Genomic DNA, 27,833 nt, shown 5'->3' with positions numbered 1-27,833 from the left:
CTTTTCTCACACCAAACTGAGTATGTAAGATGCTCAAGTAAACATGAGAGTAGCAGCTCACTATTTGATCTGGCACGTTAATCCTGACGTTACTCTTAGATAAGCTCCTCCAAATCTTAATATGTTGAGGAATCCATGACAGAGATGTCACTGTTGAGTGAAAGGTCCTAATCTGAGTCCTAACAACTATAAATCCACACCACCAACGGGACTGCATTACCTTGAAGGGAACCAGAAGTCCTTTCAATATGTGTTAATTTGCTTTAAACACTTTGTTGGCCAATCCTTATGTATTTCAGACTGAAGATAGATGTGCTTAGTCCACTTGTAACCATATACTGATGTTTTAATTAGGCAGCTTGGACACCAGACACGGCTGGACAAGGGAACAGTGCTAGACAGTGCTATCAATATCAAATCTATTCGTGTTCTCTGTGCTAAAAACCTTGTGGTTTAAAGGAGCAGTTTGTTTTAGGAACAGTTAAGTAGTCTTTTGCGACTACCTTTTTCTGTTTGTCAGATACCGGGAAATTTCGACTTACCAGAACCACAGCTAATTGTTGCTGTGACATGGCTATGTGGCAACTAACGAAAGAACATCCATCTCTTCTTGGATCATGTCCGTTTCCACAGAAGAAATCTTTAATGCAAGAAGGAACGGCTGTGGTTTGAGGTTCAACATACCCCGTCCAACTGTTAATTTACGAGGACTGGGGCTCTCTTGACAAGGCACTTGCCTCAGTCTGGGTTTTAAGTCCCTCCCGGCCGCCGGGCCCTGCCTCGCCGCGCTCTCAGCCCCCAGCAGCGGCGCCGGCTTCCCGCCGCGCTGAGGGGAGCCCGCCGGCCGGCCGCCACCCGCCTCCCCAGGCCGGGCGGGAGCCCTCCGTGGCGGCGCGGGGCCGCGGCAGCGGCTCCATCCCCGCCCGGAAGAGGAAGGCCGCCGGGGCGCTGCGGAGGGCCGGGGAGGAGCCGCCGCCCGCCCGCCGGCCCGCAGCATCCCCAAGGGAGAGCTCTTGGCAGGCGGAGGGGGCCCGCCCGCCCTGCCCTGAGGAGCGGTAGGTGGCCCGGAGCGGGGCAGGCTCTGCCGGCGGCGGGGGAGCGGGTCTGGGCCGGCCGCGGCTCGGCGCCGCGGGGCTGCGGGTCCCGGGGGCTCAGCGCAGGCGGCGGCGGAGGGTGCCTTGTCGGGGGGGACGGTGAGTCCTCGCCGCGGACACCACATCTCTCCAGGGCTGTCCCTTTCCCGCTCGGCGGCCCCTCTGGGCTTTGGCTGCTCTGGGAAATTGCCGCCTCCTCTCCCCCCTCCCCCGATTGAAATTCCTGCTCTTGACCTGAATCGGGACTTGTTAATGAGTCAGAGGAGCCTTCCCAAGGTATAGCAGGTAAAGCTGGGCCTAGGAAATTTCAGGGGGAGGAAGGGGTGGTAAGAAAACACCAGAAGGATGAAATTCTTCCTGCGGGCAGATGACAAATCTCTGTGCGTTAGGGCAGGGCCGGCTTCGCGACTGGTGTCTTCCTGAGGGGCACAGCCTTGACCCCCGGCCCTGACGGCAGAAGCGGTGAGACAGGGACGGGGAGTCCTGAGGGGATGGCTGCGGAGAGCTGAGCGGGTGTCAGGGTCACGGAGCGCCCTGAGAGACAACTTCCCTAAACTGGAAATCCACCCCCCTCTTCAAATATATCTCACAGAAATCAAACGTCATGGTAGAGGTGAAGTGTTTTGTTTTTGCTGACGGGATGCCAAGACCTATAAAATGTTCAGTGGTTTCCTGCCTAGCAAAAAACATGGAGAGGTTTGAACGACAAAACTGATGGAGCACAAAGGCAGAAACATGTAGTACCTTGGGATATTGCGTAAGGGAAATTGCAGCTGCGTAGCTGAAAGTGGAGCTAAATGAAAGGTCAGTGCTAGCCTCAGTAGGTTCAAGCCACACGCCAGCTGAAATGGCCATGAGGGTAAGGTGTAAAGGATGTTACCCTGTGTAAATAACCCTGGAATAAAGTTCAGCTTGGTCATACAATTCAGTGGATGAATAAACAAATTGTGAGGAAAAACAAGATAGAATCTGCCACAATGAACTGTTGGCTGGATAGACCTAGGGCCGGGGAGGATTTGTTTAAAGGAATGATTGTTTTGGCTCTAAATGCCCTTATATCATTTGGGTAAACAAAGAATGCTAAATACTTGTAGTGGTGATGACTTACGATTTTAAATAAAAGGATCCTGAACATAACCAAACTGCTATATTCACTAGCAGATTTAAGAGCATTATGCCAAGAGTTTAACAAATGGATTGCATGTGGCCCCCTTCCATGTTTACCTTATGTTGTTTGAACTTTAATAATGCTTCAGTGCTAGTAAACTGAATCCACAGGTAAAGAAATCTCACAATAATGTTTATTGCTGAGCATGACAAAGTGTTATGATCTTCGATTAGTGTAATATGAAGTTATATGCACAAGCGCCTTGTGAATGTAATACGGTATGTCTTGTCTGGAATAGAATTTGTGTTAAGAACTGCTCAGTCTTTTCAAATGGGACTCATCAAAGTCAATGAATATTTTAGTATTGATTGACTTTGGATGAAATTCTGTCTCCTTTTTTACTCTTTAGTGCAACAAACATTCAGGGATTTTTGCAGTAGAAGGGACTGCGAAGTTGATTGTTTTATGACTGAGATACACTGCAACGTTTTACAAATCTGAAGTTTGCAGTTTCCTGGTTTGTGTATTACTCCTTGATTTTGAGCTCTGTTGGAATCGAGTTTTTTTCAGAATATGGACTGAGTTCTTGATTTGTTAAATACTGAAGGGGATATGGCCTGCATTCCTGTTTAGGTCTTTAAGACAGTTTTGGAGTATTATCAAAGAAAGTTGATAGTTCTGATATTTCTGACAAGCTAAAATGCTGCCTTAATCATTTGATGCCCCAACTTGTACAACCTATCAGTGACTGTCATCCAGAGAAAGAAAAACAATTTCAAGTTTCAAAATTTTATTGTGTTGTTTCTTGAGTTGCTGTTGCTCTCTGGGATTTTTCTTGAAGACAGCATTCTTGCAATAGTTACGAAGTCTACTTTTTTTTTTTTTAATTGTTACTGCTTTAGTCATTTCTAATATACACTGAAGACATAAAAAGTCTTGAAGGCATAAATAATCTGTTAGTTACTTGAATGTGGGTGTTCAAAACAAGAGTGCCCTTTCTTAAATATTTTACTGTAATGTCAAGGTGAAAACATTTGGTAAAATTGTATTAGCATTGCTCACATGTTAGCAAACCTTAAATGCTGCTTAGTTCTGTGTTTTATTTGGGATGCTCCCATAATAGAGTTATTGTAGCACGTTCTTGATGTGAGCAAACTTGATGCTGAGCTAATAACCAAGACTAGAGAGTTGAGGTTCCTGTTCCCGTGAAAACCAGGTAGCTTAGTATAGCCATAGCTTATATTTATTTTTGTGAAGTCTGTAGAAAACAAGAATGAATCAGCAAGATACTCTTATGAAAGGCCTGCAAAGCTTCCTGTTGACTGGTATAAATGTAATTTTTCAGAAGCAGAGCACCTGGAAACATGCCCCTGCAAGAGAGGGAAATTAGCAGCAGCTCCATCAATGACAAGCAAGAACAAAACAGCAGTCGTGTTATTACAATTGTCTTCCTGGCACTCTTCATTGACTTGTTGGGATTCGCTCTCATCTTGCCACTGTTTCCTTCCATCCTTGATTATTACAGCCAGACTGAGGTAAGTAACAGAGAAAGTCAGCCTGCTGAAAATTTTAGGTATGAGATCTTCAGGGAAGGATGGAAGAAAAATCCCTTGCCACGGGGCAAACCAAATAGCTGTAGGCAGGATAATAATATCCTGCACATTTAAATGGTTCATGGACTGAATTTTTTTGTGAACTTGCATGAGGCTCTTCCCTCTTGCTTTTTCATTAAAATGTTTTGGGAAAAATTCAGGTATTTCTTAGGGGCTTGTCCTTGTAATTGCCAGTGCATTTGTGACTTACACTGATGTCACTGGTGAGACAGAGCAAATGACAGTCCATAATGCATCTGCATACTGGGGTTTATCTAAAAACCAAAGAGAAAAGAGCTTTTACCCTACTTTAGTATTTCACACGCTCATTTGCTCTCACCCCCAGCATCACGTTCACTAGGTCTCAACTTCCATTCTTAGCAGGGAGCTGGCTGCTGGTCTGGGAATGCAGGGCAGAAAGTTGCGTTGGTTCCCTGCTGTACAGCTGCTCACAGTTACCGTTCTCAGATGTTACTGGACAAGACGAAGATCTTGTCGGGGAGGATTATTTTTGCAGCCCACACCTCTATTTCATAGCCCCTTTCCTACCCGACTCTAGCTGCAGCTGTAGGCTGTCTTTCTTAAAACCCTATCTCTACCCTAACCATGGGCTCTGATCTCCAGGATCTTCCCCTGCTTCCACTGTATTTCCTATAGCCAAGATCTTCACCTTTTCAGGGCCTCCTTCTTCTTTTCAAGTCCTCCTCTTTTCAGGAACCCTTCTTTTTTGTACCACCTCTTGTTTCTGGACCTACAAGCCCCTGGTTCTCCTACACTAAATAGTCTGTGTGCAGAGAGATAGAGTGTGTCTCATGCTGCTTTATTAGTTGAAGGATTCAGAACATGCTACTTTTGTTTAGTTCAGGATTTAGCAAGTAGCAGGCCTGATGGTTTAAAAAAGTTCAAGTTCAGACATTCCCCTGCCCAAACACATACACCCAATTATCAGCTGCCTGTTAGCATTCACAATTTCAGCTAATTTTAGCCTATGACAACTGATCAGTGAGGAAATTTTCCCTGGGGGGAACAAGAGGGAAGGAATCATCTAATATTGTCTGTAGTTCACTAGAGCTCTAGTCACTAGCCATCACTCTGATGCTGTCTTTGAAAATGAAACAGAGAAGCCATCTTCCTGCTTCTATTTCCCAGTGAACTGTTTTGCAGGATGGATTCTATTTGTCATTGCAACGTGGTGTGGACTGGTTTGCAGTGATGGTTGGGATGCCTCCAGAACGGAAATACAACAGTGTCTTGTTTGGAGGTATGGCAATTAAACAAACAAGCTAATAGACCAAAAAAAAGTGTTGTTTTCAAGTTATTTGCAATGTTGATGTGAAGGAATGATGAGGAAAAAGACAAATACAAAAAGCATACTTGCCTGTTTTTATATTTAAATAACGGAAAATGTCTCTTACAGTAGGCTATAAATGATTCTGTTTTCATCATGCTGATAGCAATGAAGAGTTGGACAGCTTCATCTCTGTCATGTGGAGACACCTAGACAGGCAGGAAGAATGGGCCAACAGGAACCTTACGAAATTCATTAAGGACAAATGTGAAGTCCTGCCCTTTGGAAGCAGTTGTCCCTTGTAACGATACAGACTGGTGTGGAGCAGCTCTGCTGTAAAGGTCCCAGGATCCTCATGAGCAGCAGCCTGGGCATGAGCCAGCCCTGGCAGCAAAAGCACCAATAGCACCTGGACTGTATGAACAGAAGTAGAGCCAGTAGATTGAGAGAAACAATTGTCTCCCTTTTCTCAGCGCTTGTTAGACCACATCTAGAGCACTGCATGCAGTTTTGGCCCCACAGTACAAGACATCCATAAACTGCAACGAGTTCAACAGAGGGCCAGGAAGACAGAGGCTCTGGGAAGCCTGGGCTTGTTCAGCCTGGAGCTATTAGCACCCTTCCAGTACCTGTGGGGAGGTTATTGAGAAGACGGTGAGGTGTTTCACTGGGGTACATGGTGGGAGAAGGAGAAGCAACTGGCACAAGTAGAGGCAAGGGAAGTTCAGACTGGAAATAGGGAGGAACTTCTTCACAGTGAGGATGGCCAGTGGAACAGGTTGCCCAGAGAGGTTTTGTAGTCTCCATCCTTGGAGGCTGTCAAACCCTAACTGGATGAAGCCCTGAACAATCTGCTCTGACCTCATAGCTGACCCTATGAGCAGGCAGTTGGAGTAGGTGACCTCCAGAGGTCTCTTTAAACTGGAATTATCCTACGATCTTGCCCAATTTGTTCTACAGATTGCTACAGAAATACAGGCGTGCTGTTCCTTATTGTCACGCTGCCAGCTCAGGCTCAGGAGCCTGCTGTGCTAGACCCTACACAGTCACTGAAATTACTCTTCCTTAACAATTGATCCACATGTGATTGGAGATCAATCAGTAGGAAACACTGGAATTAAGAGTCTTGTGAGTTCAAATCTCACCTCCCTGCTGGGCGGCTATAGTGCAGCACTGCTTCTAAATCTCATTAGTCCTATTAAAAGCAGGAGAGCTGCTGACTTGCAGGGTCCAGAACCATTTCGTGTCACTAGGACACTCTGGTATGGGTGAGCTCCACCAGGAGTAGTGCAGGAAATCCAGCAGCATATATGTCATGCTAATCATCAGAGGCTCTTTTGGCTCCTTGTGATCTACAGAGTTGTGAGGAAACTGAGTATGAAGAAGACGTGAGCCTGTCTGAGTAAATTTTAATTGGAAATTTTAGGGAGCCTCCTAGAGGCTCCAAGATAAGGAGGCCTCCTCCAAGATAAGCAAAAGGCTTTTAAACTGAAAAGAAAAGCAAAACTTTATTAGAATATAAGTGTGAATGTATTGTTATTATTTAAAGTAGGTTTTTTGGGTTTAACAGACATTAAAAAGTTTATAAACAATTTTCCTCTTTCCCACAGTGTCCTTGCAGGCATGTTGTTGTTTCTGTGCTCATTTTCAGTCAGGTTACTGGCTTTGAATGGTAGGAAACAGCTTTCTTTAATCCCTCAGAAACTGCTTTCTGTCTCTTGTAAGGCCTGACTGCATGCTGCCTCCTTGTTCCTTCTATCTCAGGCTCTGTTTAAACAAGGGGCTGGGAGCTCACACAGTTGTGTTGAACTGATTGCCTTTCCTTTTACCTGCTGTGTCCTGTACTCTGAGGAGTGCTGTATCCCTTGACTTGGCCCAGTTGCCTTCAAGGGGAAGGAGAAATCTCTGGGCTACTTCCAGAGGAGTCCAACTGACTCTTTTACCCTTTGAAGAAAATATAGCATCTAACGGGGAACATGGAAATAAAATAGACGCTGTCTCAGAAAAGAAGTTGGTATCTCTTGCTGTTTTCTCTCTAGGAGAAAAGTATTGAGAGAAAAGTATTTAGAAGCAGTATTGGGTAGTAGTGGGAATGTGCACTAATTACCTGGCAGCCACAGGCAGTGAGGGTGCAGACAAGGTGGCTGAATTAACCTGGTATCTGTCACATTTGACTCAATCTGTTCTGCAGGCTTTGATGACAGTTATTCTTAATGAGCCATCTGATTTGCTAAACCAGGAAATTTCTTCTGTACTTTTCCAGATTAGTCTTCTGCTAGATTGAGTTGAATTAGCTCACTGGAGAGTTGACCAAGGCTACAGAAGCAGGGGAAGATGGACAAGCTATCTTAGTTGTAGTCAGCTCCTGTCTCAGTCCATCTTGTCTGATTGCAGCTTAAATGATTATAGTGGAGAGGTTCATTATACTTGTGATGTTAAGCAGAGGCCACTGCATTCTTCCTGCAGCTTTCATTCCTTCATTGCCTTCATCTGCAACAAGGAGCGTAGGATTGGAAAGATATTTGCAAGATCATCTTGTTGCTTCTTCCGATGCAGGATATATTCTGCTCTCTTTCATCTTTGCTTAGACTGTGATCTCTTCAGGGCAGAAACCTTCCCTGCCCTTGTCAAGGCCCTGAGGGCACCAGTGCTCCGTTGTAGTGACCAACCTTCACCCACACGCTTTCTGCCCAGTGATTCAGGAGCTGTATTTTGGCTCAGGCTTGGGCCTTGCCTGAGCTACATCATAAGTACAGCCTTATCTCCGGAGCTGTCTCTGGCCACGTCTCTTGGATGGACCATGGGCCTACCTTGCAGGTGTCTTCTCTCCTGAATTGTAGTCTTGTTTCCACTCCTTTCTCTGACCCAATCTCTGCTGGTCTTGGTTGGACTCCCCAGATGGACCTGATGTATAACCCTTGCCTTGTCTGGGACTGTCAATGGACCCTTCTAGTGACACCCTGCTCTGCCCAACCCATCTGGATCATGTGGGACTGTGCCCTGGTTGGCGAGGGCACTGCCAGTGCTTTGGTCACAGTCAGCTCCTGGCTCATTCCCCCATGTGGAACAGCCCTGCTCTTGCTGCTCCCTGGCTTTGAAGTGTTTGACACATCTGGTTGTTTTTACAGTGCTAGAAATGCAAGGAAGAAAACTTCTCTCATTAACATAAACTGCCAGTCTACAATCTGTAAGATTTTTTTTTACACAGTTTTTTGAGCTATCACAAGCAGCTGTTCTCGCCAAGGTGTTCAGTATCAATATCTGCCTCCCTCAGAGTTGATGGGAGCAGAACTTCTGGTCTCTCCTCTGCCTTTTAAAGTTTGATAGCTGAATGATCTGAGACATATAACCCAGTTTTTTCTTTAGAGAAAAACTGTGACAGCAAGGCATTTTTTTTGCCTGCTTGTTGAGAGGGTAGTGCAAATGAATAAGTGTGTGAAGCTAGAAATGGCAAGAGAGGAGAGGGATTAAAGATCACAGAAGCTGGAGGCAGATTTCAAAGACTCTTGGAGTCTGTTGGAATCACTCCTACCTCTTAGGGTGCCTCACAGCAGTGCTTCTGTCCTTCCCATGATAAGAAGGAAAGAAAAGCTAATTAAGTGTGACAGAATCAGGTTCAAACAATCAAAACAATCTTAAAAGAACTGTGACTATTAAAGACTGCCTTATCTCTGCTTTAAAAACAGAAAATGTATGTAGTCAGGTGGAGAAGCATTGGAGAATCAGCATTCTATTATAACCAGTGAGTTTCAAACCCATTCTCACCAGTGAAGTAACAGTGAATCATCCAGTTCATTCCTGTTACTCTGGTCTGTCTGTATCTGCCACCTCAGTTAAATGATAATGCAGGATCAGTGTTTTGAGGGTGGCTTAGTTTCAGATATAAAGCTGTTCTTTATAGCTGTTGTTTTACACTTAATTGTGTGCTTTTAAAGGACATAATGGACTGATAGCTGTGGAACAGGTTGGCTGTCTTTGTATTTAAGATGAAGGCCACAAGTCTAATGACATATGTTGGTTTGGTTTTTTTTTTGTTTTTTTTTTTTAGGTCTGATTGGCTCAATCTTTTCCATCCTACAGTTTTTCTCCTCTCCCCTTACTGGTGCTGTGTCGGACTGCTTGGGCAGAAGGCCTGTCATCTTGATGACAGTGGTATGTGTCTCATACTGATTTTAGTCATGCTATCTCAACACACAGTTGGAGGTACCATGGTCTTGTGGTTAGCACAAAGGATTGGAAACTTAAACATTCTAGGTCTGTTAGTTGTTGACGGCATCTTGCCAAGTCACTTGGCCACAGTTCCAAATGTGAGTGTTTAAGCTGAGCTTCCCAGATCCAGAACTGTACATAGAAGACACCAAAATACCTATCTGTTCCTGGGATTTTCCAGAATCCCTTTCCCCTGTGTATGGGGGCATGAGTTCAGATACTCTATTTACGAATGTTAGACTTAATCCCGGTATATTTTAGTTCCCCAAGTGATTGCTTCATGACCTGTTTCACAGAGCCTGGGGATTGTTGGTTAAGAGCAGCTATGTAGCAGTTTAAGATGTATTTCTTATGAACATGAACATTCTCTGAGACATCTTTTCTGTTGCTGTTACGGGGTTCTAATCACAGAAGCAGTGCAGAGCAAGTGCATACGTACATGGAGGAACTCTGCAGCAAGTTATATACATATCCCCTTATCCTGTTGGCTTCCAGAGAGTGAATTAAATGAACACATGTGCTTATGATTGATTATGAAATCTAAGGGCTAGAACTGTGAATTCTTCTTATTTTGAAATCAGAATTCTCTTGAAGTTGAAAACAAGGGGAGGAGGATGTACAAAAATGATTTTGTGCCCAGGACTGATTTAGCTGCCTCTGAACTTTCTTTGTTCTTCTAATTTTAATAGTAACCTCACATTTATATGAAGCTTGTATGGATTTGTTTCTACTTCTTTATATCACTGTCCAGGTCATAGTGCAGTATCAGTATATTCAGACATTCTGTTACATGGGGTTTGGAGCAGTGTTGAAAACAAACAAACAAAAAATTCAAATGTTTATTTGGGAAATATGCAGACATTATATCAACTTTGCTCTGCTTTATAAAGAACCCTTTCTTCCTTCTGCAGATGGGTTTGATAACATCATACGCACTATGGGCTGCCTCTAGGACTTTCGGCATTTTTCTTCTCTCCAGGATCGTAGGTGGAATAAGCAAAGGGAACGTCAGCCTCTCCACAGCTATAATTGCTGACTTGCACTCTCCAAAAGCACGGAGCAAGGGCATGGTGAGTAACACATGTGGGGTATATGTTTGGGTTTACTGGGTAACTTTTAATTGATTTAAGGTGCTCAGAATGTCTTCCTCAGATGTGTATTCATTGATCAAGTGTAAACATGACTTTATATACTGCCTTGCTTCTGAAAAGATGACAGATCATTTTGCTGGTGAGCTCTTGGACTTTACTTGCCAATGACTTTTACCTACAAGTGAAACGCAGATGCCCTAGAGGTGGAAAAACTACCTGTGTAAGTGTTATAACTGTTACTCCTGCTGATAACTGTAATCCTCATTACAATAGCGGAGAAATCGAAAGGTCTCACGGCCACAGCGTGCCTTCTGACTTCCTTGGATGCTGCACTGGCTTCAGGATCTGAGCTCAGAGGGTAAAGGATGTGGCGTTTGGCTGACTGAGCAACAAGTAATATGAACTGCTGCTCTGTCCTCTTCCAGAAGGCAGTGGACCAGGTGGAAACACCCTGCAGGCTGAACTCTGCCTGTGAATTACCAGTTGGATCTTTTATCTTATAAAAACCTTGGGGGCCCAAACTTCTCTTAACAGATTGTTATAAGCCACTGTGTGGGACAGCTGCTTCTTGGGAGGGGAAAGCTTTAGATTTCGTAGTGATAGCTAATGAATTTTCCAAGCAATTTATTATAGTTCTGGTGAGCCAAAATATATTTTTATTTATGGAGAGGGATAGCCGTACAGCACTAGTAAATAAAATGGGTCAGGGCTGATTTTTAGGACCTGCGAGCAAGTCACTTAGTACAGCATGGCTCACATCCACATGGCTTATACTCTCTTCTTTTCCACAGCAGAGTAGGCATGTTCATTCTGCTTTCTGGGAAGAGAATAGCATCTGACAGATACTATTCCCAAACTGTGATGAGGCATTGCCTGGGAGAGTGCTAGTTGGGCAGGCTGAAACAACGCTGGAGACTGTGAGGTGATAGCTGAGTGTGCCCTGGCCTTGTTTACTACTACAGATACAGTTAAACAGACTCAGGAAAGCGGGAGGATTGTGTCTCAGGTGACACGTGTTTGGGTTCTGCATATGTGAGTGTACATCTTTGAATGTCTCTTAAAGAAAATGGGCCAGATCCCGCACTGTTGTATTCTTAAGCAATCTCACTGAGGCTGATGACTCAAATCAGTGACCTTTTAAGCTCCCATAAGTGTGTACAGATTTCACCTCTTCTTTCATATGCACTGGTTTCATAGTGAGTTCATAAATCCTCTTTAGTACTTGCACTAAATTCAGGTTCTTCTGGGAAGCCTATCAGCCTGTTTGCTTTATGAGACATAAATTCCTACACACAGAAATTGCCAAAGCATTTTAGAAGCTATAGACATCATTATGAATTCCTACCATGGTGCTGTCCTCCCTTCTCCAGTTTTACACGACAAAAGTTTATTCTGTGGCTGAAGGATCATCTGGCTGAACAGTCCCTGAAGTAAAAATCATTATTTTCCTTCCCAGCTTCCTTTCACTCATCACCACATTGCAGTTTGTTCCTGCCACTTTCCTCACTGGACAGAAGATAAAATCGATTATTTGGAAATAACAGTTTTTTCCACACTTAATGTTCCTTGTTGTGCACTCCCTACATCCTCAGGGTGGTTAAGGTCTGTATCTGGTTACATTTGTTTGAGGCAAACGTCAGGAAATCCAAACTGTTTTAAAACTGAGCTGCCTGAACAATCTGGTATCTAAAACTCCGTGTCTGTGTTCATTGTATCACTGCAGGCAATGATTGGCGTTGCTTTCTCCCTTGGTTTTACCCTGGGTCCCATGATCGGAGCTTACCTAGCCACGGAGACAGAGAAAGGAGAAGTCTTCTACCTTCGTTCAGCATTGTTAGCGCTCATGTTTGCTGTGGCTGATTTAATTTTCATCTTCTTCCTACTTCCAGAGACACTTCCCAAAGAAAAACGGGTAAATGGACTATAAATCTGAAGATCTGTGTTTCTTGCAAAAACAGGATTTGAGAACTGTTGAAATATTGGAAACAGTGAAGAACGGGCTGAGCCAGTATCTCAACAATTTAGCTCATTCCTGGGACTAGGAATTAATATTATTATTTAGGCTGGTGTCAGAGTGATTGCATCATGGTCCCACCTCCTAGCCCAGTAACATGAGAAATTCTGTATAGTTAACATGTCTGCTTAATTGCTGGGTTTGGTGTGTTAGGTTTAAATTTCTCAAAAACTAATGGGAGCCTAGGAGGAAGAGGGTGAATTTTAAACTATGATCATAGTGACTGCCTGGGGATGAATTTCAGTTCCTCATAAAAGTAAATGCATCAGAGACTGGATTTTCTTTCAGCATATGTTAGAAATTTTCTTAACTTTTATCTTGTCTTTGCTTGATTATTTTGAACACTCAAGTAGCAAGTGACTATTATCCCTGAGCTGTGCTGTCTTCCACAGATAGAAAATATCTACATGTGCTAAAATTCAGTGACTGATTGGATTTGTGGGGCCAAACATTTATTAACATTATGATTTAATATTATGTGATCAGGTGCTCTCCAAGATATATCTGATTAAAACTCTCTTGGAGCAATCTCATTTGGTAGTGTGGGAGAGGCTGGATTCAGCCCTAGGTATCTGGGTGAAGCACTCAATTTGAGGCTTTCAGCTGGACTGGATCTTTCCTATTGTCTCTTGTTTCTAAGCAGCACTCAGCCTTTGAAGCGTGCTTTGTCTCTGGATAGCCAAACCTGTTTGATACTGAGAATTGTTCTGGAAACTTTTGTCTGCAGTGCTCCTGCTGGGGCAAAACTTTAGACCTTCCTTGAGTGTTTCCCAGCAGGTTGTGTCTCATGTGAAATTGGTTGCTTGTGTTTATCTTCCCAAGCACTACAGCTATTTTTTTTTTTTATTTTTTTTTTTTTCAACAGCTCTTCCATGTGTCATCTGTTCCCTTTTCCTATTTGGCTGTTTCTAAACATTCTGGATGAAATCCTGTTCTTGGCTATAGCTGCACTCTGTGGGGTAGTGGCAACATGTTAACGTAGGGAAGTGCTGTAAAGCAAATCTATATTCTATAAACAGTTCCACCTTTGCTGCAGAAGGATAAACGGCTTCAGCACCTGTTAGGACTGTATGATGACTGAATACCTCCCCCCCTTCTGTTATCTTCTTGAGAGTTCTTCTGATAAGCTAGTCTGTGTTAGCCAACATGACTGAATTTTGATAAGAAAATGAGTGCTCTGTCCCTGCTTTTTGGGGCTCTGTCTCTGTGCAGCAGTGGGTATTACGTGAGGTGGGTTAGTAGGTGCTTCTCAGGGTCAGGTCCCAGTCACGCAAAACACACAGGGTGTTTGACTGCTGATGAGGCACTGGTTTGTCTGGCATTGGAGCTTCTTGTGATCGGTGTCAGTGTTAGTGCTTTTGTGCTGTTTCTTTTCAGCCTGCATCTGAGCAGTGGCTCCATGTGGCTTATGTGTACTAGGGTATTTGTAATTTCACTTATTAGGCTGCTTTGCTCTTTTCTTGGGTAATTCCTCCCGCTTTGAGCGAGAGAGGAGCACTTTTCTTGGCCTGTGGATGACAGAGGAAAGGCAGGTATGTTGGCTGCCTTTCTGGAACTTGGCTGGGCTGAGCTGGAGCAGGTGCTCCCAAAGTATAGGAGTGGATGTATTGGAAGGACAAAGCCGTAAAAAGAGGGGAAATGATAATGATAACCGGTAGGAGGATGTGCCAGTAGGATCAGACATCTGTTTCCTTGAAATATGCTGTGTTCTCATGATATTCTTGTTTCTCTATCAGTCCTTTCACAGGAGAAAAGAAGTATTTCACATTCATTCATGTTGGAATTAACTTGTAGAAAGGGGAAGGGGGAGGGGGGCAGGGGGAACAAGGATGAGTTTTCATCCAAAGAAAACAGAATTTTTGCTATTCTTCACCTTTTTCTCAACTTTTCCGCAAGTTTATCAGGTGAAGAGTGACCAGAGAACTGTACCTTTCATCTGTCAGAGACACTGGTCTTATGTGAGGTGGCCAAAAGCAGCTCCTGCTGTGACCTCCTTGAGAGAAGGGAGGAACAGAAAGGTTTCTAATGGAATCTGTCCCCTTTAAGGACTTTTGACTTAATTTTAGCTAAGCTAGTCATGGGCAGGGCTGCCTAGCTGAAAGGAGGGTCTTACAACGTTTTTTTCCTGGTGTCCAGCTAATCATGTAAGGACTGTGTGTAGGGCTATGCATCATCACTAGCAGACTTATGGAAAAACAAGGCTTTTGCTCTATGCTTACTAAACAGTGTCTGATTTGAAGGGTAAGGCTGGAGCTTGGAAGGCCCAGGCTGCATTCCTGATTTGGACTGACTGTGCCTTGAAGACATGTTACTTAGTCTCTCTGCTTTAGAGAAAAACAGAATAAACAAAGACACTGTGAAAAAAGGCTGCCATTCAAGGTGACTTTTGTTTAAAGTCAACAGTTGACATAGATATCTTTAAAAAGCTTAACTCTTAAGACAGGTTACCTCAGATATTAGTCTACAAACTAATTTTGTAGAGAAGAATTAGCCAGACATCCTTCCACCTACTGACAAGTTTAAGGTCCAAAGCACAGGGTGAAGGATGGTGGGGCTTTGTAATGAAGCAACAAGATGCAGAGTCAAAGCTCAGCTTGTTGAATGACAGGTCTGCAAGCTGTTTCTTACATTAGTTATGCAGTTGAAAGTACTAGACAAAGTCATATAGCCATTTCATGCCAAAATTTGGAAGACATGCATCAGCCAGTCTCCTACCTGTGCTAGCTGCTGCTCAAAATGTCTCACTGGGGCTACTGGTATTCACTTCTTTTTTGTTCTCATTCCCCCACTCTAGCACTTCTTCAACCCTATCTGCTCCAAGAACAGGGATTTTTTGACCATGAAGTAAAATTGAGCAATTTTGGAGTAATAAATCATAGGCAGAGAAATTAAATACAAGTTAGATGTTGCAGGTTTTGAACCTGTGAAGAATCTAAACTCCATGCAGCTGGTGACATTGACTGAAACTGGCAGTGTATACTTTGTTACTTGGGAGTGGTGAAACACTTTTGTCAGTTTTAGGACAAGATTTTCATTATCAATTCTAGACCACTGCTTCCAGGACAAAGATAGGAGAAATTAAAAGCAATTTACATGCACACACACACACATATATTAAAAAATATCTAATATATATATATATGCATATAATCATAAATGTATGCATATATATCATAAACCACTTCAGATTTTAAACATACACATATAAAAACGTATATCCTCTACTGCCTTGTAGTACAAACAGCTTGGCACACTGTCTGACATGGATAATAATTCAGAACAGGTACAAACTACAGATTTTTTTTATTACTGGCAAACATGCTTGAAGAGAGTTGCTCGTTACCAGATTCTCTGTGCTGTAGTATAAACACCATCATGCCAGCAAATGCAGGAACTGAGGATTACTACAAGCCAGCTTCAGGAAATCCTCTTACAGACCTTTTAAAAGCATGAGGAAGCTGCTTCTTGGGAGTGTCTGTTTACTCTCTCCAATACATGCAGTGGAAAGGGAAATAAATATCCCAGTTTGTTCTATGTGGATCAGCAGCTTTATGGCTTTATACGAAACCAGCCTGGTATATTGAACTGGTTGCTGTTGTGAGACTAATGGGATCCAGAGCTCTGCTCTCGGATACTCAGAAGCTCTGACTATCAAAACAAGACAGGGGACATGTTAATACCATAATGAAGGTTGATTTGTTTGCAGCTTTATTAAATCCAGTCCATAGGAGTCCTCAGGTCATGCACCAAGATGAAGTTCCACTGATAATTTGACCTCTAATCTCTGCCCTCAAGGGGGTAATAGATCCCTCCCTCCCTATCTGGGAAGAGAAGGAAGCAGATCAGATAAAGTCTGTGCAGTGCTTTGAAGATATGAAATACTGAGTGTGATTATACAGGATTCTTGAGTCTGTTTTATCTCTTCCTTGGACTGTCATGTAAAGTGACAGTTTAAATTCTCCTACTTTAAAAGGAATTGTTTCCTTAAGAATTTAGACATTATTATTTCTTCTTTAGTGTTTTAACTTTCTATACCTTAGAAGAAAAAATTGAATTAAATTCTCTATAGATGAAAGAATAAGCATCTCCTAAGCACTGGTTGATAAGGAGCAGGGAGAATGCCACTAGGTGCATAATTAGGTTGAGGTATACGCAGAAGGACCAGAAGTGCTACAAAATAAATTTTCCTCTTTAAAAAGCCACACAATGTGAGTGGGCAGAATCTCTCTAGAAATCTCTCTAAAAGTGTCTCCAAAGATTCTCTCTAAAAATTATATTTTCCTTTTTTCCCCCAGGAGGTGTCACTGGCTGGCTAAAAGAACAACCAGTACAAAACCAGAGCATTGTTTGATGTGCTACACATACTGTTCTTAGACTTCTAGCACACAAGCAAATCCCCAGCTTCCCGTGAGCTTGCAGGCAGATGTGTCATTATTTTCCCAGTAAATGTTCATTGGACATGAGAGGTGATGCAAAAGGTGAACCAAATAAAGCCACCTTCAAGGCTGTGGAGAATGATCCTCTTTTGCTTTTTAAGAACTCGGAGCAGAATCTGTTTTCTGTCTTCAGTGAAAGCTGCTATCAGTGCTCTACCTTCTAGTTATAGTGCTGGAGCCAGTTCTGTGTTCAGAAAGTCTGGGCTGTTGTTGGGGTCACTCGATCCCCAATGCCAGTTGCCTTGTTTCATCTCAGCTGATTTGTGTAGGTGTAGAAGCACATTTGACTGTTACTGTCAATTCCCTGCAGTAGTTACTACATCAGGTTTTTAAATAAACCTCTTTCTTTCTCTGATCAGGTCTCTTCTGTGACATCTGGATTTCAGGCAGCAGTTGACTTGCTCAGTCCTTTGGCTTTATTTCAGTTCTCTGCAGTCACACGAGGAAAGGAATCCCCTTCAGAGGAAAGTAAGTGTTAGATGGCTTTTTATATTAATATCGTATGTCTTTTTGTTTGTGGCGGTGGTTTCTAAGTGAAAACTTTACTCAAATGATTTCAGAAGCAGCGCTCTGTTCACTCATTTAAAACCACCTTACTAACTTATGAACAGGGAATTGCAAGTTCTTTTGGACGCTGGTGCTGTTACTCACAAAATAAGGTTTTGGAGATCAGTGTTTTGAAGATTTCTGACTTGCTACTTGCTTTTTCTTCAGGTACTGGCCGCAGCATGGGGTAGGCTGCAGTGAGTGAAGAGATTTAAAAAGATCAAGGCATGAGTAAGGGAGATGTGAGTTTACTTATTCAAGCTGCAAACCAGGAAACTTCAGACTGGAAATTTATTTCTCAATAAATAGGTAGGGGTAGGATTTGAGTTGGCCATTTCTCTACGTGAAATTATTTAAGCCGTAGAAAATAAATCAGTGTTTGCCACCAACTTATTCAGTCCTCCTTGCTGCTGCATCAGGAACAGAGTAATATTTGCCAGTTTGGAGAAAACCTGTTAAACCTTGCATTGGCAGAAAAACAAGTAAGGTAATCTGTCACAGACCATTTGTAGCTTAGAAAAAGGGATACTGTGCTTTAGCCAATATCATCCTGAGAGCAGCCTCAAGGTATTAGGTGGAATACAGGTATTGATTAAAATAAATAAATAAATCAATCCCCATATAGGTGAGGGTGTGAGTGTGAAGCAGAAGGGCTAGACTGGGTGAGTGGGACCAGGGTGACTCAGAGATCAGTCTTCTTGGCTCTCCTCCCCTCATACAAAGGTAGGTAGTGGGCAGAAGTAATTTTGTGGCATGTCTTGTATGGATATTTAAAGTGAGCATCTGAGGTGAGAACTTCTCCCTGTACAGCTGATAAATGTTGCTCTACTGTTGTTATGTTCTCAAGCTATGCTTGAAAAACACCACCGTGTTTCTCTCTCTTCCCCCCCTCCCCCGCCCCCCTTGGTGTTTGTTTGTTTTTTTGTTTGTTTAGATCTTCAGAATCTCAAAATCTTGGGCCTGGCTTATTTCCTGTACCTCTTCCTGTTTTCCGGTTTGGAGTATACACTGAGTTTTCTCACTCACCAGAGATTCCAGTTCAGCAGGTATAACACGCTTAGAAGATAAATGTATATTTTGTCTAGGATATTTTCCAAAATCTTGATTTAATGTCTCTTCATTTATTTTCAAGAGAGGCTTTATGAGGTTAGTAAAAACACTCAGAAAGCAATCACTGCATTCAGTGATACTTGGGCTTTGCGGGAAGAATTTATGAAAATACAAGGCACACTGTTTATCATGAAAGGAAATACCAAATCCACAACTTATGATAACTAGAGAAAATCAATACACAAGATTAAATGAAAACTCCTGAAATATAGCTGAGCTAGTTGATTATAATAAAACCTTCTCTCTTCTTGCCCAGAAGAGTTCTTCAGTATCTTGAAGCACAGAAGAGGCAAAGAATGGAGGGATAGCTGTGTGATTATATTTGCTCATCAGAGTTCTGCATTGTGTATGATGTACAGTCATTACATCATAGAGTTTGATTTCCTTTAGTCAAACACTGGAGAAGAAAGAGAACAGAATCCACTAACAGCAGCTCAGCTGGAAATACTTTTCCTGCCAGCTCATAAAAAGATTTCCAGCCAGGAACATGATCTTGCAGCTTGATTCCTTATGTGTGTCCTTCCCTTTGAGTAATTTTCAGGGGTTTGTCTCCTCTCTCCCTGTCTGTCTTTCATTACAGTTTGTTGCTTAACTAATGTGTGTGCATTAAGGGAAGGTTTTCTAGTGTGTTAAGGTTGCTTCTGTACAGTCCTTTCAGGATAGCCTGAAGTGAGATACACAACTTAATGCCGACAGTACAGGCTGTGTGACAAAGCAGCTTGTTATGGAGGTGAGGACTTTTAGCTGAGAATATCCACATAGTTTAGTAGATAAAAGGGGTGAAAGGGAAATTTGAAGAAATATTTAAGGGTGGAGGGAGTGATGTTGCACGCTTCCTGGTGCAATACATGATCACCACCATGCCAGTGCCCCTGTTGTGCCTTGGTGACCTTAATGAAACTCTGCACCAGTGGTGGCAATGGTGGTGAGAAAACAAAACACTTGTTCCTTGGAAACCAACAACTCCTGTGGGTATGACACAGGGTAATTAACATGCTGGCTCTTTGTGGGCCACCCTAGAAACGATAAAACTACATCATAGTATTCTAGAGACGATTGCAGCATTTGCCAGAAGCCATCCCATCTCTACGTAAGACCTCATGGGTTTATCTTCTTGCTGTCTGCCATGGAAGCTAATGTCAGCATATTAAGAACTTTGCACTGCTCATGCACGTACCAAAAAACATTTTCTCTCTTTTGTTCAGAAAAGGGTCTGCTCTAAACCTGTGAATCCCAGGGTGGAATGCTCTGTGCGTGACTCCATAATCTGTGTTTTTGCCTCCCTTCTAGCATGCAGCAGGGCAAGATGTTTTTCTTTATTGGAATAACAATGGCTGTGATCCAGGGAGGCTATGCTCGCCGAATCAAGCCAGGAAATGAAATAAGAGCTGTAAAAAGGGTAAAATTTTTGTTTTTCTTTTCCTCCACAAATCTGATATGTTAATTTTCAGTCTAAAGTGCAATGAAGGTTAGTTCTAGGCTGTAACTGTACTTGTCAAATAAAAAAATTGTCTCATCCAGCTAAATGACTTCTCAACCCCCTGGTTGTTGGGCACTTACCAGTCTAATTAAACTTTGGAACATTAGAGCCATTTCTTACCTTATCAGCTATATTATTGAAACTTTGAATTTTTCATGTATAACTGAGGGAATGAGAATAGAGTGTCCATCTGTGCAAGATAGGTAAAATGCTGTGAAGGCTATGCTTTGTTTCAGTGATTTCTCTTGCAGCGCAGACATTGAAACTACTAAAGCTGCTTCAGAGCTGATCTCTGACTCATTCTGGCAAATTATTTTCAGGGTCATCATCAGTCTGGCCATCTCTGTGCTTGTCAGGCTTTCCCTAGAGTACATTTCACTGGTGGACAGGGGGAAATAGATTCTTCCTCCAGTCTTCAATTTGTGATTATCAATATTGCACATAACAATAGCATGTACCAATGTTCAGACTGCAGTTTCACTGACAAAAGCGTGCATTTTTTTGTTTTGCTTGCCTCTTTCTTCATAGAACTGCTGCTGCTGTACTGGGGTGACAGGGAGTAGTTCCCTGCAGCTTATACAGCTGTGGGACAAGTACATATGTTTTGCCATTTATGTTTGTGTCTGCAAACAAAGCAGGTTTCGAGTGTTTCTGAACTTTTGTTGGCTGCTTGGTAGTAGATGTGCTTGGACTGTTAAAGCCCCCATCAATTTACTGTGAGGGTGGTGAGGCACTGGAACAGGTTGCCCAGAGACGCTGTGGCTGCCCCCTCCCTGGCAGTGTTCAAGGCCAGGTTGGACGGGGCTTTGAGCAACCTGGTCTAGTGGAAGGTGTCCCTGTCCATGGCAGGGGGGGTGCAACTAGATGATCTTTAAGGTCCCTTCCAGCCCAAACCATTCTAGGATTCTATGTTTATACATTATTTTGAGGCCTTTTCAATGGTGGCAGGGTAATAAAAATTACCTGCATTGCATTCCAGTGAATTGACTCATCTTTTCTTAGCTGGTGAAACCATCTCTGTCCTGCTTCCTGGCAGGCAAAAGTTAATGGCAGGTTGTTGTGTCACATAGGAAGCATTTCCCTGTGAATGAAAACTCACAGGGCTGTGTTAGTGCCCCTTTATCCTCTGCACCAACATCCTCCATGTGCTCTGCCAGCCTGCTGTGTTCGCTGTCACTGCACTGCAGTTTATGCAAACTGTGGTTTGCCCCACTAATTGTTATACTCGTTCCTCTTCCCTGCACTGGGAAGTGTAGTTACCTCAAAACACCCGCTTAGTTGAGTTGGGTTGGGCTGATGGCTTCTCATCAGCACCCGTGTGCACTATGCAGAAACCCACTGGCCCTGGGGCACTCTTCCTGTGGCTGCATGTGGCTTGAGTGGCTTTTGTGGGAGTTGCCCCTTTTGCTGAAGTTATTCTGGCAATTTGTTTCTGAGTCTGGATCATATGGCCAATGTGGCCTCTCTTAGCACAGTGATTACAGTGGCTCATTTATAATGGAATCCTCAAAATGAGACATTTGGTTGGAGTGAATGCCCCCTTTTATGAAACATGCAGCAGCTCTTAACTGATCTGCCTTTTCTGCGAAAGCTCTGTATGCCAGGGGAACATCACAGGGGAACTGAAGTCCAGGCTCTTGGAGGAGATGAAGAATGTTTTTGGGTTTGAATTTCAAATGCCATTCCCTGCCACTCCTCCTGCCCGCCTCCCTTTTTTTCTTCTTGGCTCCAGAAGTATGGACTCTGAAAGCTAAAGATAAAATTAGTCAATATGGCTGACAAAAAGCAGAGGAGCTGTAGTCCTGTTGCACACAAGCTTTTTGATCTCTTGTGCCAGCTCAGGAGATAGAGTTAAAGCTAGATTTCCGTCCAGTTCAACACAGAACAAAAGGAAAAATCAAAAACCAGTAGATTGTGAGAGAGAGAGAATGCTGCGAAAATCATCTTTTTCTCAGTTGTGGGAAATGGGTGGTGGGAGAACTATAGCCTGTGTTACACGTGACTGCAGCCTGCATTTGGTCTGCAATCATGGGATAGTGAGAGAGAACAGAAAAGAAAATTGCGCTGATCTGTGGCCATCCAGGTGAATTTGAAATGTCTACTTGGGAAGAAGGGGCACTCTGCTTCTAACTTAAATGTAGTCCCATCAGCGGAATAGAACTGGCAGGACACCTAGAGTGAGGCTTTAACAAGCAGATCTTAAATGTAACCCTGTGACTCATTCATTTTGCAGGCTATTATGTTGCTGATTCCAGCTTTCTTGTTAATTGGATGGGCTGCAAGTGTGACCATGCTGAGTGTTGGACTGTTGCTGTACTCTTTCGGTGAGCTATTCAACATACACTGAAAGCTAAGCACAAATCATTTTTCTTCATATATTAATTCACCCTGTTAAAAAAGATGCACTTCTAATTTCAAACTATAAGTAACAGAAAGTTGACGTTTCTGTTTATAAAATATGGAAGAAATCATGTCTCTTTTTTTTTGTGATGCTGTTTGTATCACAAGAAGTTGCCATGGTGATATTTGGAAGCATCCCCAGGGCTCCTGTTGTCCTGTCTCACTGCAGAGCTCTTGAGGGTGTTTTTTCCCCCCTCTTATCGGACCTGGAAGCAAAATATTCACTAAGTAGCTCGGCTCAGGAGAAGGGAGACAGCGTGTCTTTGTGTTTCTGTGGTGGCTGCATTATCTCTTAGGTAACAGGCTGAAGAGACCTGCAGGCTCTGAAGCTGAAGGCCAGAGTGCGCGTTTGGGCTGAGCGAGTGTGGGGGGGTCAGTCAGTGTTGCCCTGAACAGTGTGGCCCAGGGCCGTGCGGGCTGGACCGCTCTGCTCTCTTGCATTGCAAGCTGCTGGCTCAGGGAGGGAGCAAAACTCCACCTATTTCTGATAAGTGCAGATGGTTTTCAAAGATGTTTAAGAGTTTACATAAGTAATAGTCTGCCAATCTAAGCTGTTATTCAGGGAAACAAGCATGAATGAAGTTGGATTAATCTACTGAAGTGCCTATCTGAAAAGAGATTTCAGGTCTTCCCAAAGCTGCTAACTGTTGTTAAGAAGCTTCAAATATGACTAATTACAAAAGGAGAAGACTAGTCTTTTGCATGATACTGCTTGATTTAAGAGTAAACTGTAAACCACCAAATACATCTATTTAGTAGCTTGCTTGTCTAGGGACACCTGTGTTTGACAGATTTCAAAATCTACATCTTACCTACAGATTAACTTGCTTTTGAAAGTCCACTGGTGAGGAGGGGTGAGAGAAGGTATTCATTTTGTCTAACGTGCTTCTAAGTTAGGTGCCGCATCTTCCTAGGCTCCACACCTGGGCAGAAGACCCCATTTCTTCCCCAGTTAAGCCAGCCAGAAATGCCTCTGGAGGGGCCTCTTTTCCTCCTTGCTTCCTCCCTCTGCCCCAGGAGTGAGGGCGCCTGCCATTAAGGCAACATGTCTGTTGTTCCTGCTCTCCAATTGTCCTTTCCTTCCCAGAAAAGAGTCTGCTTTGTATGCTTAAGGCACTTCCTTCTTGGCAGAAAAGGCCCCTGTTTCAGTAAGAGGGCAGTGATTTACGTCCAAAAATTTTGTAACCTCTTCTTCTTGGACTTGAATGTCTGATTTCCCAAGACAGAATGTAGCTGCCCCTTTCATCCATGGGTACAGTAAAGCTGTATGCATGGGGCAGTGTGATTCTGTGCGCAGCCACCTCTGTTGGAAATACAAGCAATTCCCTTTCCCTGCTCCACCTGACAAGACCACAGCGATTTGGAAAACTACCAGTGAGCTGATCTGACCTATCCACCCCTTTCCTGTGGGCTCACAGATTGAGAGACACTAATGCGAAACATCTGTGCGGCTCTGGGCTCTTCGTGCAGGTTGGCTTTGAGAGGGTGTTTTCATTATTGAACTGGATTAAACCTGATGATTCATTGTTGGTACAGTGCCCCAGAGCTCGGCATATTTCTCTGCAGTAGTAACGAGTTTGGGCCACATGTTTTTCACTATTGGTCTTGTAAATGTTCTGAGCTCTCTGCTGTTCATTGATAGTCTCTTTTGTGGATTTTTCCAGCTGCGGCCATCGTTATCCCGTGTTTGTCAGCAGTGGTGTCAGGCTACGGTGAGTGTCTTTCCTGCTCTGAGCGGCAGCCCTTGGCCACATAACTGACCTTTGTATAGACCTGGCTCAAATACAGAATTGACCTCAAGTTTGGTGGTGGAGGGCCACCTCGGAGCTGAATGTTTGACCGGTGACTCGGGCTGCTGCTTGGCTTTATAGAAGTCCTCTATTCCCCCAGATGCATTAACAAGGAAAGCAGAAATGCTGCTCCACACTGTACGGGTGTATCCTTGATGTGATACCCACCCCTGCAGGAGAGAGGCTAAAGCCTAGAAGCGAGCCCTTCCCAGTCAGGTGTGTGCTGCCCCTTTTCAGCGCAGCCAGTGATCCGTGACTGCAGTTACCTCCAATGGCACCGCGCTGGGCTGTGGGCAGGCAGACCAGCTGCGTTACGCTGGAGGTGCTGCAGCCTTCGACTCCTTCCCTTCTGTGAATGTCCTTCACATGAGGGAAGCCAAGTGGGGCTGCTGGAGATAGGAGGACAATATCCTGATGCTGGGAAATTCGGAAACATCCCACAAGGGAGCACAGGAAAACCCCAAACTGACTTGTAGCTGTTTCTGAGAACTGTCAGCACTCTGTAATGCATCATTTCAGAGCTGACAAACAGGAACAATCTATTCAGTGACCATTAGTGTCACACTGTAGGTTTGTACTGCGTAACAGAGCTTGTCCCACTGCGACAGGGAAACTTGCAGCAGCCTTATTTCTGGTTATGATTAAGAAGATATGAGGAAGAGTGGGCAAAGGCCTCAATCAGCACTGAGCAGGGACTAGCCTGGGTTTTCTAAAAGAGATGCCACCCATCGCTGCCAGCAGTAATCATTTCTTCCCGATTCCTTAGAAAAGACCTAAGGAACCTTCTGAAACCTCCTGGGTTTGTGGCGCTGGTTGCTACGTAACCCTGTAAAGCAGAGGTAGCTGTGTTGCCATCTGTGGATGACACAGTTCTTTCTTTAGCTTTGGGTCGGTTGGTTGCCAGCACTACGGTGCTTGCTGAGGCGAAAAAGAAAAGCTTTGCTCATTAATGTCACTATTATGTTGCTCTTATTTAACTTGCATCAAAGCTTCTGTATTTATTATACACCTGTGACTCCCCAGCAAATGTGGGGTACAATGTAAAGGTTTTGGTGGTGGTTTTTGCTGGGGGGGGGGGGGGGGGCGACGCACTGCACGCTGTCCATGGCCACGCGCTCTCAACAAGCCCTGGTGTTCATCTTGGTGGAGGGGAAAATCAACACAGCTTGGGCAGGGAGTGTGAAATGAAAGGAGGGGGAGATGGGGGAAATATCTCTGGAAGCGCTACAGCCCTGCCCTGCTCTGCGCGCGTTCCCTGCCCCAAGCAAAGCCTCCACACTGAGTAGCAGCTCTCTGCTTGCACAGGCTCTGCCAGCCAGAAGGGCCGAGTCATGGGGATCCTGAGGAGCCTGGGCGCCCTTGCCAGAGCCCTGGGACCCATCCTGTCAGCTACAGGTGAGTGTGGCCTCATGCTCCTTCCTGCTTCTGCCACCCTCCCTCTGCCCCCACAGCCCAGGTGTCTGAAAGAAAAGGGGAAGGGGAAGCGCAGAATGTTTCGGAGCCATAAAGTTGTCTTTGCAGAAGTGGTACCCCTCAGAGCTGCACCAGGGGCAGGACGTGGTCCTTGGTAGCACCAGCAAAAGCCTCGTGAATGAATTTTAAAAGTTTGTACAAGCAGAGATAATTTGGTATTGCCTCACTCTTTAAAAATTCCAGCAACAGCATCCAACTAACCAAGCCCCGGGTGGAGTTGTGGGGGCAGAGGAGCACCCCAGAGAGCGCCAGAGGCTGACCAGGCAGCCTTGCCTTTCCTGGGCTTATTTTTAGCTGTTTTAGCAAGTGACCTCACCTGCTGAGGGGCCACCCGGGCACTGGGTAAGTGGAGTCGGTGAAATCAAGGTTTCCGGTGCTGTGGTAACTGGTTCCGCACAGACCATGAAGCTGCAGCCGATAATGTGCAATAAAGAACTTTTCAGCATTAAGAGCATCTGTAACCTGTAAAGAGTCCACACTCTCCTCCTGCCCTGGAGCCCAGGGTGTGGGCAGAGCCTAGCAGCCCTGGCTAAGGCCAAACCGAGACTGTGCCTAAGGAGCACAGGTGCCCCCTGTACAGGGTTCGGTTCCCCAAGCAATTATAGGGTAAAAAGGGACAGAATAAGGGGAAGCAGCCACGCAGCAAGTCGGAACGTGAACTTGGACACCAAATGTTGAGTTTGAGCAAGACCAGAACCTGTTTCCTGCCTGCATCCCTGCGCCAAGCACTGGCTGCCCTGTGCCACAGCCAGTGCTCCTCTGCCCAGCGCCATCCTCCAAGGAAGAGCCAGACTCTGGACTTCACAGCAAAACTGCTCCTGAGTGCAGCACCCATCCTGCCCTTGCCCTCCCACCCCGGCCCTGGGTTCAGGAGTGTTTCACAGGAGGAGGCCGGTACCAGCAGCGAGAGACCTTCTAGAGCAGCAGAGACAGCGCCAGGAGCAGCCGCTGGGGCAGTTAAATAGTTGCCCTGTAAAGTTGAATGAGCAAACAGGACCTTCCCCGCTGCCAGGGGGGCAAGAATGAGAATTCCCCCATTTACAATAACCACTTCTAATGCAGTGTTCCCTTGGAGGAGAACCAGCACTGCTGTTGGCCACCCCCACTTTGTAACCTGTGTGCCAGCAAGGAGGTGCAGTGACAGACACAGTAGTTCTGTGCTCTCCAGTTGTACCAGTGAGTTGTGGAGAGCAGCAGCTTTGGGGACCAGTTTACAGGGAGGCAAGGACAAGCACACTAACCAGCTATATCTTGTTTCCTTTGCAGTTTACTGGCTGGCAGGGGCAGAGATTTGCTTCACTGTCTGTGGAGTTTTGTTCCTCATCCCCTTCGTTTTACTTGGTTCTATAAAACAGCCAACAAAAGAGGAGTAGGAAGTAACCACAGAACTATCACCGGCTTCCCAGGACCTCTGCATGACCCGACTCTTGGCAAAACAGTGGAGTAAATCATTAAGATCATCAGACAGGCAGAGACCGGCGCGACAGCGGCACGGCACCGTGCGATCCCAACTCGAGCACCACCCGCCCAGCGCACACACAGCTCCTCTCTGCTCCTCAGCACACACCAGCCCAAAGCCCCTGCCCACAGCCAGGTTTGTCTGGGTCGGGCTAGCACAGACCAAACTCACCAGGCAGCTCCAGCAGGGAGTTTCTAGACGACTGTCACGAGATCTCCACAAATGCTCTCTGGGCCTGGTAGAAGCTGTACCAACTGCCTTAAAACCCACCGATCACAAACAACAGGGAGACACATACTACAGGCTGCCCAGGCCCCAGTGATGCTTTGGCAGCGGTGGACTGTTTTTAATATACAGTTAAATTTTGAGATCTTCTTTATATTTTCAATACTGTGTTATGTTTTTTGATGACCAAGCATTGTTGTTGTTCTTTTTGCGTTACAAATAAACTGTTCCATTGTACATGTGTCTGGGCACTTATTCACAGTTAAGGTGTTACACCCCTCTGAACCAGACACGGGTCTTCAGTGAAGCCAAAGCAGGGTCCTCAACTCCACCTGAGGTGCCAAAAGCCTCCTGGCAGGAGCCAACCTCCAGCACTCACAGTGCTGACTCCCAGGCAGGAGGGGTGGGGGAAGGACCCCCCCAGTTCTGCCTCCTGGCCAGCTGGGGGAAGGAAGCCCTGCAGTAGCCGACTGAGCAATGACTGCTTTAATGCATCTCAGAAAATACTCCACACATTA

General features: G+C 44.6%; 1 protein-coding gene across 5 annotated transcripts; it reads left to right on the top strand.

The window, feature by feature from the left end:
• Nucleotides 1-586: 586 nt before the first annotated feature.
• On the top strand, nt 587-27,552 carry MFSD10 (major facilitator superfamily domain containing 10). Of its 5 annotated transcripts, none has more exons than XM_074821998.1 (13): nt 587-673; nt 3,548-3,737; nt 4,959-5,055; nt 9,131-9,234; nt 10,203-10,361; nt 12,106-12,294; nt 17,192-17,300; nt 18,313-18,424; nt 19,779-19,887; nt 22,202-22,292; nt 24,033-24,080; nt 25,464-25,553; nt 26,898-27,552. In XM_074821998.1, exons 1-13 carry the CDS (start codon nt 618-620, stop codon nt 27,002-27,004), a joined length of 1,461 nt encoding a protein of 486 aa, XP_074678099.1. In that variant the 5' UTR covers nt 587-617; the 3' UTR covers nt 27,005-27,552. The 5 variants fall into 5 exon arrangements, with proteins under 5 accessions (XP_074678099.1, XP_074678104.1, XP_074678103.1 ...); XM_074822003.1 differs by lacking the exon at nt 587-673 and adding an exon at nt 773-1,055; XM_074822002.1 differs by lacking the exon at nt 587-673 and adding an exon at nt 1,062-1,193.
• Nucleotides 27,553-27,833: the final 281 nt, after the last annotated feature.

The sequence above is a fragment of the Strix aluco genome, chromosome 4, assembly GCF_031877795.1.
Source record: "Strix aluco isolate bStrAlu1 chromosome 4, bStrAlu1.hap1, whole genome shotgun sequence".
In the NCBI taxonomy this organism is placed as follows: domain Eukaryota; kingdom Metazoa; phylum Chordata; class Aves; order Strigiformes; family Strigidae; genus Strix; species Strix aluco.
This window is presented reverse-complemented; position numbering and strand designations above follow the sequence as displayed.